General features: G+C 37.0%; 2 protein-coding genes across 2 annotated transcripts; one reads left to right on the forward strand and one right to left on the reverse strand.

The window, feature by feature from the left end:
• Positions 1-5,993: 5,993 nt before the first annotated feature.
• Positions 5,994-6,557, reverse strand: LOC113696553 (UDP-glycosyltransferase 71K1). Its single transcript, XM_027215956.2, has one exon. The coding sequence runs from the start codon at positions 6,555-6,557 to the stop codon at positions 5,994-5,996; it is 564 nt and encodes a 187-aa protein (XP_027071757.2).
• Positions 6,558-10,688: 4,131 nt separating this feature from the next.
• Positions 10,689-12,509, forward strand: LOC113696554 (UDP-glycosyltransferase 71K1-like). Its single transcript, XM_027215957.2, has one exon. The coding sequence runs from the start codon at positions 10,947-10,949 to the stop codon at positions 12,372-12,374; it is 1,428 nt and encodes a 475-aa protein (XP_027071758.1). The 5' UTR covers positions 10,689-10,946; the 3' UTR covers positions 12,375-12,509.
• Positions 12,510-13,225: the final 716 nt, after the last annotated feature.

Raw genomic sequence — 13,225 nt, forward strand, 5'->3', positions numbered from 1 at the left:
GTGGAAAGCAATTTTTTTATTGAAAAATAATTTTTTTTAGGGGCGGGTATCCTATGACCCACCCCATTTTTCGGGTACCCGAATAGCGGATTGACAGGTGCCGAACCTGTGTAATAATAATTACTAAAAAGTCCTAATTACCACCACAATTAATTATAGAACAAATCTAAATACTGGAGCAGGGACCCTAGGTGTGTAATGGGTTACTTGATTCACCCTGTTCCCGAAGAGTTTGCTTGATCCGATATACCAGATTTGTCTATAAAAATATTAATTTTGCGTACAATGGCAAGTAGGATCAATTCCACAGGGAGCGGGTAGGAAATTATTTCTTTCCAATTTAGTAGAACGAAATTGGGGGATTTTTAATGTGAGGCAAATAAAAATAAAAATAGAAATAAAACAAACAAAGTTCAAAACTAACTCACAAAGCACAATTTACTAAAATTAACAATTAATAAAAGTTCTATCCAAAAGATCAACTGCTCAAGTACGGTCCAATTAAATGATCATCGATGCAAAGATATTTCATCCATTCGTCACTAGGTTGGTTATAGTTATCAATAAGCTCTGACAACCAACTCTTCTTTACTTTTTCGACAATCAAGGTACGACCATTGACTGCTTCTCTAACCAGATAATAACCCTAGGTACGACCGTAGGAATTTAATTACCCAATTGCATTAAAATTAGAAGAACCCAACCCTAACTAATAAACACGCTAAGAGGGTTTATTTAAACTAGATCTTACGTTTCCCCAACATAAAGCCAATTATGGTGGTTGTCACTAGGTATCAACTAAACGAATAATTACGGATTCAATTTAGTTAATGTGACAGTAGACTATTAAATTAAATCAAATACCCGACCGTTGATATTTAATTAATAAAATACACATAAACAATTAATTCAGGAAATGCACGAATAACAACAAATTGAAAGAAATAATGAAAATTCGATTAGAGCTCACAGATATTATAGACCGCGCCTTCGTGTCAACCTTTGAGTAGAGGAAAAAATTAGCCGCTCCTCATCGTGTCAATCCCGCGTAATTTAATTGAATTCATTCAATTAATCACCGAAGAATTGGAAAAGTGAAACAACGAAGGAACAGTGCGGCGAAGTCCCTTAATTCCTTTCTCTTATTTCGTGTCTACGCTGGAGCCGCAAGTACCAGAGGAATCTCACGGAATTAGGAGAGTCAAAGGTGAAAAGCCAACAAAGGCCTCAATTGTACAGAACCAAGAAGCAAAACGAAAAGTCTCCAATGTCTGTCCGCTAGCCAAAAGGAGAAATGAAAAGCTAATCTATCAATTACACGTGAATCTGGCTTTGCTCCTATTGGCCGCTCAAATGCAAGAAAGGAAAAAGCATCTGACGCTCTGAAGCCAAAAGCTCATCTCCTAATTGATTGTGAATCTGGCTTTTTATTAGCCTCTTTTTAAACCACCGCCGCCGCAGGAGAAGTCCACAAAAGGTTAAGGCCTTGTCTCAGGGGTCCGATCCCATGCGTCTAGTTCACGTGGACCACCTTTGGTTTCCTCATGTTAATTCCGCGGATCCGTCCTTTTGATGTATCTCTTTCGTTCTCTGGCGTGGTCACGCCATGAAATAGGAAATCTTCTGAAATTTTGCCTTGTGAAAACATTTTTTACACCAACCACCTATAATTCATACAAATATGAAATATGAGCAAAACCTCAATACTTAGCATAGTAAGTAGCCAAAATTAGGACAAAATAATAGTGCAAAATGTGCCAAATAACCGCTCTATCAAATCCCCCCACACCTTGGCAATGCTTGCCCTCAAGCATTTCGGAGCTCAGAAGTACAATCGAGAGAGCAAGGGTTATGCAGAATTTTACACTAACACAAGCATCCCTTCATCCTGACAATGTTGCCAAAATTAGAACACGCCGGACAGGTGGTAATTCAAAGGAAATGTATGAATACTAGGAATACTCAAATCAACATCACGGAATGGCATTACTATATGCTTACACATTTATCACATCTCCACTACTGAAAAGTGAACTAAATACACAGATCAAAGGAGCTTTGATAGGGTTGTAATGGGGTTTAGGTAAAAGGCGGGATAGGAAGGTAAAAATATGGGATAATGTGTCAAGAGAATATCCGAAACCCATCATATAACCACAATGCAAGGCTGGAGGAGTTTCACAAACAAGGCAGTTTCACCTGCTGCACACACTATGCAAGAGTTGCCCACAAAAATTTTTTTTTTTTAAAAAGGCGGCTTGCAGGGCGTGGGCACGTCTTGTAAGCCAAAGTCGCCTGATCACTTCCTTCACTTTGCTTTTTTTTTTTGGGAGAATGTCTTGCAAGGCGTGGGCACGCCCTATAAGACAGGGTTTTCTGATTAGTAGCTGATTGTTAATTTCTCCCCTTTCACAAGGATAGCATCATACAGCTCCTACTCTAACAACACTTGCAACCCCAGATTTATTTGCCTTGCACAAATGATGGAATTCAGACATCCCTTGACAACACAGGGGTGAACAAGAAAGTCTAAAGAGGTCTTGGGTTATCAACATGGCTGACAAACAACTCGATGGATAAAACCTCAAATGGGTTCACTGTTGGGAGACAAGATGAATGCATAATTTTTAGAAAGTTAAAGAAGGTTAAATCCTAAACGCCCTTATCATTTCAAACGCATCCAGTTCAACAAAATGTAGTTTCGACATATATAAAATAGCAAGTTCTAGAATACCAATACCATGTGTGATACCCACTCAATCCAACAGAAATAGAGCAGACAAAAACAATATGCTCATATAGGGCTCAAAAGCTCTCAAAAGTTTCAGGAATGGATAAAGTCCAGCATATTCAACATCTAACAACACTGTCAAGGGAAAACAAAATGCATAGCTAGTGTATTTAACCACACACCCATGCACTGTGATTGTATAATTCATCATAGCAAACAAAAAGTCAACTAACCACCCTTTTTTTTTTCTTTTCTGATTGTTCCCATTTTTTTTCCTCCTTTTTTTTGAATAAAAGGAAATAATGGAAGTAGAAAGAAATAATAGCAACCACCCCCCACACCTAAAATTCACATTGTCTTCAATGTAGAAATGGCAAATGAAGTAGGAGGGGACAAGGAGAGAAACTTCCCTGACTACCGAGAGAGGGCACCGAGACACTAAGGTGGAGGAGGATGAGGCGGGGTGAATCCAATGTGAGCGAAGAAGGCCGCTTGATTCTCTGCCTGAATACGGGCGAAGACCTGTAGCGCCTCAAGACAGCCATCTAATCTCGACACGTGGGTGTTTAGCTCATCAAAAGAATCTTGGAGGTTCTGGTAGCGGGGGTCCCAAACAGGAGGAGTGAAACAATTAATTCAATTAATAAAATACACATAAACAATTAATTCAGGAAATGCACGAATAGCAACAAATTGAAAGAAATAATGAAGATTCGATTAGATCTCACAGATATTATGGACCGCGCCTTCGCGTCGACCTTTGGGTAGAGGAGAAAATTAGCCGCTCCTCATCGTGTCAACTCCACGTAATTTAATTGAATTCATTCAATTAATCACCGAAGAATTGAAAAAGTGAAACAACGAAGGAACAGTGCGGCGGAAGTCCCTTAATTCCTTTTTCTTATTTCGTGTCTGCGCTGGAGCCGCAAGCACCAGAGGAATCTCACGGAATTAGGAGAGTCAAAGGTGAAAAGCCAACAAAGGTCTCAATTGTACATAGCCAAGAAGCAAATCGAAAAGTCTCCAATGTCTGTCCGCTAGTCAAAAGGAGAAACGAAAAGCCAATCTATCAATTACACGTGAATCTGGCTTTGCTCCTATTGGCCTCTCAAATGCAAGAAAGGAAAAAGCATCTGACCCTCTGAAGCCAAAAGCTCATCTCCTAATTGATTGTGAATCTGGCTTTTTATTAGCCCCTTTTTAAACTGCCGCCGCAGGAGAAGTCCACAAAAGGTTAAGGCCTTGTCTCGGGGGTCCGATCCCATGCGTCTGGTTCACGTGGACCACTTTTGGTTTCCTCATGTTAATCCCGCAGGTCCGTCCTTTTGATGTACCTCTTTCTTTCTCTAGCGTGGTCACGCCATGAAATAGAGAGTCTTCTGAAATTTTACGTCGTGAAAATGCTTTTTACACCAATCACCTATAATTCATACAAATATGAAATATGAACAAAACCTCAATACTTAGCACAGTAAATAGCCAAAATTAGGACAAAATAACAGTGCAAAATGTGCCAAATAACCGCTCTATCACGGATACCCGAAAACATTAGGAACTGGTTAGGATCGCAAAATGGCTGATTCGATATATAAGAGTTGAATTAACCAAATCATGCTAGGCACGGATACCAAACCTGTGCCCACCCTTATCAAGAGAAGTAGCACACAGGCACAAGCTTATAGGTCATGGAGTCTATTCTTTTATTCATCCTTCATAGTAATGTCTTCTTTGCTGGACCTGGTCTAGTTTAAAATGTATAAAATGCATAGTGGAAATCTAAGAAAACATCTTCTTTATTACAAAAAGACAAGGGGAGCCCGGCTGCGATAATATCTCGTACGTCACGCTTGATTTGTGCGTTGAATGGAATTCATGGAATCAAGTGATGCTTATCACTTTAATGTAACTCGGTTTGGATTAATTGTTTTTTATGTGTTTTTAAAATATTTTATTACAACAGTGCATATGATTTCAAAAATTATTTTTATTTATGTATTATTATGACATTGTATTTAAAAAATAAACTAATTCAAACAGAACCAATTCACTTGATTTGTTTGGATGCCTTAGTGGGGAGGTGTTACGAAGTGTTTACTCTCGCTTGCCAAACACACATGTAATGGCCCTGGTAAGCCGCACTACCAGTCAGCCCTCACACTCACACTTGCACACAAGTATTCAACTTAGAATACTTAGGTAAAAACTAAGGAACAACACGCATAAGTTACAGCCAAATGGCCAATCTTGTATTTCACAACAAAGTTTACAAGGACAATTCTACAAACACTTTGCGTGCAGTATATCTAAGAGTGTTTTTCACTCTCTCTGGTCTGCAACAGAACTTCCACGACATTGAAGCCCTCTGGAACATCTCCCAGACGCTGCATCAAGTCCTCGAATGCAAGTTCCTTTTGTTGCAACTGTTGCTGGACAAAATTTCCGTGTCCAACCATCATTAACCAACAAAACACACAACAGAAGCACGGTATAATGGATCAAAGGAGGTCAGCTGTGAAATATTAATATATCGTACGGCACGGGTTCGAATTCCACTTAAGCATGAAGCATAATTGCTTCTTGTTATATGTGTGGGAAAGGTGAAAACGATGAGGATTTGTTCAAGCACGCTTTTACGTGTATCATGAGCCAAACCCATTAGTATGCGTTACGAGGAGGGCGAATATCCAATATTTACGTGTACAATGACAGAACTATAAAATTTATTTTGAAGGACCAAACTTTATGTATTCATGGGGAAAAATGCTTAGTTTACAAATAATGTAGTTGATTCTAAATTTCAAGGTGAAAAACCGCATCGTATATATGGGATGAGGAGAACCAATTGACCACGCTTTCAGTTATTCATTTCACAGAAGCAAAAATGGAACGAACTTCTCCTTCCTTCTAACAGTCCATTATATTGGTTATTGGACATTGCAGGGGATTTGCCACCAAATTCAAATCTAATTACATTAGATTCTAATATTTAATTGATTGGGAAGAAGGGATAAGGGGCTTTTTAAGCAGTCGTTTGGGAAAAGTTCATGTCTAAGATTTGGCCAAACTTTTAAAATTCGTTGTTGATATTTTATACCATAATAAGTTGCAAGAATACTTACCCAGAAACTACTTATAATTCTTAAAACTTAAGGATAAATATGAACAACCAAGTACACAAAAGCATTTAACAAAGCATATGAAAAATGAAAAAGTATAACAAAAGCATTCAATTCAAGCATAAGGAAATAGTAAAAATATGAGTTTACAGATGAATGAAAAATGATTCATAGATATCTTCAATCAAGCGTCCAAGTGAGATGAATGAAGAACCCTCATCTTGAATGGTCTTTCTGCTTATCTCTTTCATTTCTCTAACTCTCTTTCTGATTGGATTTTCAGTGTCCATCAAACATCTGACAGCTTTCTCTATTTCCTCAGCCTTCACAAGATTCTCTGCATTTTCCATTCGATAATCCATTTTCAAGTCCACTGCTAATTCCAATTCGCTTACCAGTTCAAACGCACAAATTTGCTGCTCAGCGTAGAGAGGCCATGTTGCTATAGGCACCCCATGCCACAAGCTTTCCAGTGTGGAATTCCAGCCGCAATGAGAAACAAAATCCCCAACTGCTTCATGAGCCAGCACCTCCACCTGTGGTGCCCAACCACACACCAATCCTCGATTTTGGGTACGTTCCAAGAAACCTTCCGGCAATATTCCAGAAAAACTGGAATATTCACCTGGAGGTTTTGTAAAGTCCTTTGATCCAGGCGACCGGACAGACCACAAGAATCTGTAGCCACTCTGCTCGACTGCAATTGCCATCTCTGCTAACTGGTCAGGCTCCAAAGTACCCCTGCTTCCAATTATGAGCTCGGATCATAGCCTTGTAATTTTGGACACATAATTTGGTCCTACTAAGAAGTTTTCGAGACCAAAATTTGAAGCATTTTGGTGGCGGGATAATTAAACGGGAGTCATCCCCATTTTCCACTTCCTCAATTTGACTTACCATGGATGCAAAGAAACTACCGTACTCATTTAAATACTCCGCATATAAACCATGAAGTTGAACCCACAAAAGTATTTGTGTAACTGAGATACAAGAAAAAAGCCCGGTTTGGTACCCAGCGGTGAAGAACCAATAACGTACCATGCACCGAGCAAAGAACACTGTTTAACCACTGAGTCAAAACTCAGTAGCCACCAAAATGGATTAAGTTCCTATTTGAACGGTAAGTCGAGCGTTCGAATCACATTTATAGTAAAAAAAATTTAAAGAGAGTGTCAGAACATCTATTTGATCTAATTAAATTTTTATAACTAATAACTCTTTATATACAGTATCTTTAAACTCTGCTCCCTATATATTATGATAAATTAAGTTATAAAAATATTATGATTACCTAAAAAAAGAAAGTAAAGACCACTGTTTAAAGTAAAGAGCATCTCTTGGAGCGAGGAAAAGTGAAGAGATAAAAGTTCCCATCAAAGTAAGAACTTGAACATGTGGTTTTCCATTCAATTGCATGTACTCTGTCGCATCTCTTGTAGCGAGGAAAAGCGAAAGAGGTAAAAGTTCCCATCAAAGTAAGAATTTGAACATGTGGTTTCCGGTTCAATTGCACGTACTCTGTCATAATTTCCAAGTTTAAATGAAAATAATTTACTCCTCCGTCCCAATTATTTGATTCTATTTTAAAAATCCAATTTTTAAGAATAGTATATTGATTGTGCCGTATGTACTTCTCTTTCTAATTTTATTTTTACAGATTCAAAATTTAAATTTTAATGATAACATGCATATGATTAAACAGTTGTATATTGAAAAGAGAGATTAAAAGATGTTTTAATTTTTGTAATAGAGCAGATATTTTGAAACACCTCAAAAAAAAAAAAAAGATACTTTCAATGCAACAGAGGAGTACTAAATATCCAAGAAAATAAAGCTCAAACCTGGCCACATAAATAAGGATAGTGTAGGATACTATAAATAAAGTGATAATGACAAAATACATATATCTAGACTTCCTACTTTCGGACCTACCACCTTGTCCATCCATTGCGAAATGCACCTGCCATAACAACGTAAGAAGAAAGAGACAGGTGAACCACTGCACAGAAAAGGCAATATGGTAGTAGGAGACCCCAAAGGAACAAGAAATATCCAAAAAGGCATTATGGCTGTAGACAATGACCGAATATGGGGAGCTGATGAAGGCCATGACGCCCCTCTAAATTTTGAAAATTTTAATTTATAATGTATAAAATATATATAAAAAAATAAAGTTGATCCCTCCTAATTTTTTATAATTTTAATTTTTATCATGAGAATTTATATATATTTTTTTAATTAAAGTTAATATTTGATTTTTTAGATGTCATATATTTAAATAGATAAAATTTATTTTAATCATAACATATTAAGAAAATTTTGATCCAAAAAAAAAAATCTTGACTCCGTCACTCACTGTAGAAGGCCCCCAAGGAACAAGAAGTATCCAAAAAGGCATGGCTGTAGAAGACCCCAAAGGAACTAGAATTGTCCAAGTTTACGAAATACGCAAAGAGACAGACAAAGTATGGTGGCGTGCGGGAAAAGTAATCGGGACAGAGCAACTCCGGTCTTGGAGTGGCAACCCATGATGTTGAAGGAGAAGTAGAAAAGCTCCTAATTGAGAAGACTTCTCAGTTCAAAGAGAATTTCTTTACGTAAAGGTCATTTTTCATCCATGCAAAGTTGGACTGCAAGCATCATCGTGCCTGTTGTTTGTTTTTGGTCCAAGGGAAGACTCCAAGCTTTACCACAAAGAAGGAAGAAAGAGAAGGGTTTGAGAGTTGAATGGAACTTTGGGAGTCGTGTGGATTGCTATTTTTTAAAAATTTTGTAGATAAATATATTGTAACGGTTTAATATATATACAAAATTAAAAAATACATTTATGTAAAACGTAATTTTTTTTTTGGAGAAAATGGTTTTTCAAACAAGAAACTCAGCTTGATTAATGTTCTCACCTTTTTCCTTTAGTTGTGATGTTCTTTTTACAAGTTGAATTTTCAACGCGAACCATTTATGTATGTACATTTGGGACACTCTAACACAATCCAACCATTGGGATAACCGAGAATAAATTCTGTCTCTATTTCTGAAACCAAAAAAAGAAAGATGATAAACTCGGATTTGGGGCAGGGACGGTCATCAGTATGACCGTCCCTGCACGGTTCATGGTCCAGATTGAACCTCAAAAAAATGTGCGGCTCAGATAACAAGTGGTAACTCGATTTCCGCGCCAAGTGTGGGGCCCACCACTATCTGTTGTGAAAATACAACCTGTGGAAAAAAAGTTACACGGTGAACAAAAGAAGTTACGCGCTGTTGATGAATAGAAAATTTGTCAGGGACGGTTGCACCTGCAACCGTCCCTGCCCCGAGTCCGATAAACTCTGTTAGTACTGGGAGTGTTTTAAAATGAACTCGGGGTTGGAACTTGGGTACTCAATACCTGAAAATAGTTTTGACCAAAAAAAAAACCTGCAAATAGTTAAAGATAATTTCTGAATGAACAACTTTTAAAAAAAAAAATTTAAGATGCATTATTATGTAAAATATAATTGTAATAGAAAAAACAACCAAGGATTCTAATTTTAGAAAGTAAGAGAAGCATTATGTTGCAATCATTGTTTGAATTAACTATTTCAACGCCTTTGTTAATTAGGTCATCTAACATAGGATGGAGGAACCTCCTTGTTTGGATTGCATTTTTTTAGATTTTTTGTAAAAAAATTATTGTAACGATTTGATATATGTGAAAACCTCTCAAAGCCAAGGTATATTTTTAATAGTAAATTTTATATACACTGATAGTATATATACTATCACGGTTAGATATATTATATATATACAAAATTTGAATTTCAAATTCAAATTGAATTATGTGTTATGTATCTAATGGTGAATGTGTATACACTGTCAGTGTATAGAAGATTAATCATATTTTTAAATAAAAAGACTTTTACCCTCAAGTGAAGGAGAGAGTAGCAGTGAATAAATGAAAATCGGAAGTATTAAAGTCTTTTTAATTGGGAAAAATGGTTTTTAAATTTTTTTGATTTTTAATGAATTTGAACAATGTACTAAAAGTAATAGCAAAAGTTAGTAAAGTGCTAAATTTGACGATAAGTGTCACAAGTGCAAATCAATGATAGTTTAGGATGTAAAGTGCATCTAATCCTTATAAATGTTAGACATTTATAAAAAAACTCTATCTAACAAGTACCTTAAGATGGAGTGCAGATATAACTGTTTTTCTTTCTTTCTTTCTTTCTTTCTTTTATTAAAAAAAGAAGCTAAATAGTGAAAGCATATAAATGTAAGGATTGCCACTTGAAGTACATTCCATATTTTGCTGGAAATAATTATTTGGCGCTTGAAAAAAAAAATTAAAACAAAGGACCACAATACAGCCAAAAGTTAAAACCACACGTGTAATGGTGATATGGAGAAGTGGGCCAAAGTTCCCACGTCACTTGATGACTAGGAGAAAGTTCACCTCCTCCACCTGCTACTAAATAGTGCACGTAAGAAAAAGAGCTAAATAGTAAATACATCACATCGAAGAAAAAATATCTGACTCATACGATAGCACCAAAATCTTGAAGCCCAATGGGCCATAGACATTACTTCACATTGTCTCATATGTAGATTATAGCATCAAAATTCAAACATATTCATCTCAATACTTTGAAATTCAGATTGGACCGGTCGATTCACTGATTAAACTATAAATATAAACTATAAATATATCATACTTTCGATTCAATTTAATAATTAACTAAAAAATTTAGTTGAATTGGTCAAATTCAATTAAAAACGGGTTGGCTTGATAAAAACAGGAAAATTCAACTGAATTTCACTAATTTTTTTTTTATAAAAAGATACTTCAGTTTATTCCCTTTTTTTAATACTAATTAAAAAAAAGATTAAAACCTTTGCATCGGTTGAACCGCAATCCGAAAACTCTTCCATTTCACTCTCCTGTCTGGGTTTTAAAACATTGAATTCAGTCTATGGATTCAGATATTCCATCACAAACTAGTTGTCTCTTTGGCAAGTGGTTGGAAACGTCCACACGTAAGGCTTCTAACTGGGAGAAGGCAGAAGCATACCAGTAGATTCGAAGAAAAACACAGCAGATCAGTTTCTAAGCTACAAACATGGAAAAAACACAGCTTGTTTTTGTTCCAGCACCAGGCATAGGTCACTTGGTATCCACAGTTGAGTTCTCAAAGCGCTTAATTGAAAGAGATGACCGGCTATCAATAGTTGTTCTGGTTATAAGCTCAGTCTCTGCCAAAAAAATGGAGTCGTACACTGAACGAGTGGCTGCTTCAAACACTGCTATTCAATTCATCAACATTCCTCAAGCAGATCCACCTTCAGCAGAGTTCTTGAAGTCCCCCGAAAACTATCATGCTCTTTTCATGGAAAACCACAAATCCCATGTCAAAAAAGCAATAGTCGACCTAGTATCAGAACCACATACTTCTCTTGCCGGAATTGTGGTTGATCTATTCTGTAGTTCAATGATTGAATTAGCAAACGAGCTCGGTGTTCCTTCCTATGTGTTCTTCACCTGTAGCGCTGCCTTTCTTGGCTTCATGCTTTATCTCCCAATTCACTATAACCAGATTGGAAGAGAATTCGAGACTTCGGATTCTGATTCGATCATTCCAACTTATTCTCACCCTGTCCCTACAAATGTTGTGCCTTCTTTTGCATTTAACAAGTATGGTGGTTATGCCTCATTCTTGAAACATGCTACAAGGTTCAAAGAGACAAAAGGAATCATCGTAAACACGTTTGCAGAATTAGAACCTCATGCTGTGAATCAATTGAAATCCGACAGTGAAACACTACCAATTTACACAGCTGGACCCTTGCTCGACCTGGAGGGCAAAAGGCAAGACTCAGACTGCGAAAGGATAATGAAATGGCTAGATGACCAGCCTCCATCATCAGTGGTATTCCTCTGTTTTGGAAGCATGGGTAGTTTTGAGCCTGACCAGTTAGCAGAGATGGCAATTGCCCTCGAGCAGAGTGGCTACAGGTTCTTGTGGGCTATCAGGTCGCCCCCATCCAAGGACGATATCACAAAAAGGATGGGTGAATATTCCAATTTGTCTGAAGTACTTCCAGAAGGTTTCTTGGAACGTGTCGAGAATCGAGGATTGGTGTGTGGTTGGGCACCGCAGATGGAGGTGCTGGCTCATGAAGCAGTTGGTGGATTTGTATCGCACTGTGGCTGGAATTCCACCCTGGAAAGCCTGTGGTATGGGGTGCCTGTTGCAACATGGCCTCTTTATGCTGAGCAACAAATTAATGCATTTGAATTGGTCAGAGAATTGGAACTAGCTCTGGAATTAAAGTTGGATTATCGAACGGAAAATGCAAAGAATCTTGTAATGGCTGAGGAAATAGAGAAAGCTATCAGATGCTTGATGGACTCTGAAAATCCAATCAGAGGGAGAGTTAAAGAAATGAAAGAAATGAGTAGAAAGGCCATTCAAAATGGGGGCTCTTCGTTCATCTCAGTTGGACGCTTGATTGAAGATATCCATATCAACAAAGCAAATAAGGCATAGAATCATTTCCGCCACATGATCATGTTATCAGCAGATTAAGGGAAGTTTCTTCAGCTGCTCCTATTTCCCAATATCAATTTGCTTTGTTTATTTTAGTGTTTCTTAATCGATCTTATTATCACATTGGTGATTAAATTCAGGTTATTACTGCTTCCTTATGTTTGAATATATGTTTTTTGCTTCATACTGATGTCTGGGAGTTCGTCATTACTTCCCATTTTTCATAAGTAGTCCATACTTATCTTCTCATCTTTTGTGATTCCATTATTAAAGAATTTTCTTGGTAATCATCTTTTCGGTTTGACATGGTGAGCATACTCTCAATTGGAATGAAAACTGAAATTTAAGTAAGCTTACTTGGTCCCAAGCGTGTGCATGCAAAGTTATCACTTGTTATACATCTGAAGTTTGTAATTCTAACTTATTTTGTGTGTAAATACTAAATAGTGAATACGTGAAAATCAAGTGCAAAAGAATTTGGTCAAATCTTGGACATGAAATATGGCCAAATTTGCATTCTTTCCCAAGTCAGGTCTTGAATCATGATCGAAATTTGTTCAATTTCAATCAATTAAATATTGGAATCCAGTATCATTTAGATTTGGATTTGGTGGCAAATCAATTGCAATCTCCATTAGTCAATAATACAAAGCCAGGAATTCTTGAAGGTCCAGGTGATCAGTTCCAGTTTTGCTTCTGTGAAATAAATAATAGAAAGCGTGGTCAAGTGGCTTTGCTCATGCATGACCAAACCCCTTTCATTTTTTACTCTTTTTCCTCTTTTCTGTATATCACAAACAATGTAAAGAATGACTGGGAAAGACTGAAAGAACCTCTAGGGACTATTTTTA

The sequence above is a fragment of the Coffea arabica genome, chromosome 6e (genome assembly GCF_036785885.1).
Source record: "Coffea arabica cultivar ET-39 chromosome 6e, Coffea Arabica ET-39 HiFi, whole genome shotgun sequence".
NCBI lineage: Eukaryota > Viridiplantae > Streptophyta > Magnoliopsida > Gentianales > Rubiaceae > Coffea > Coffea arabica.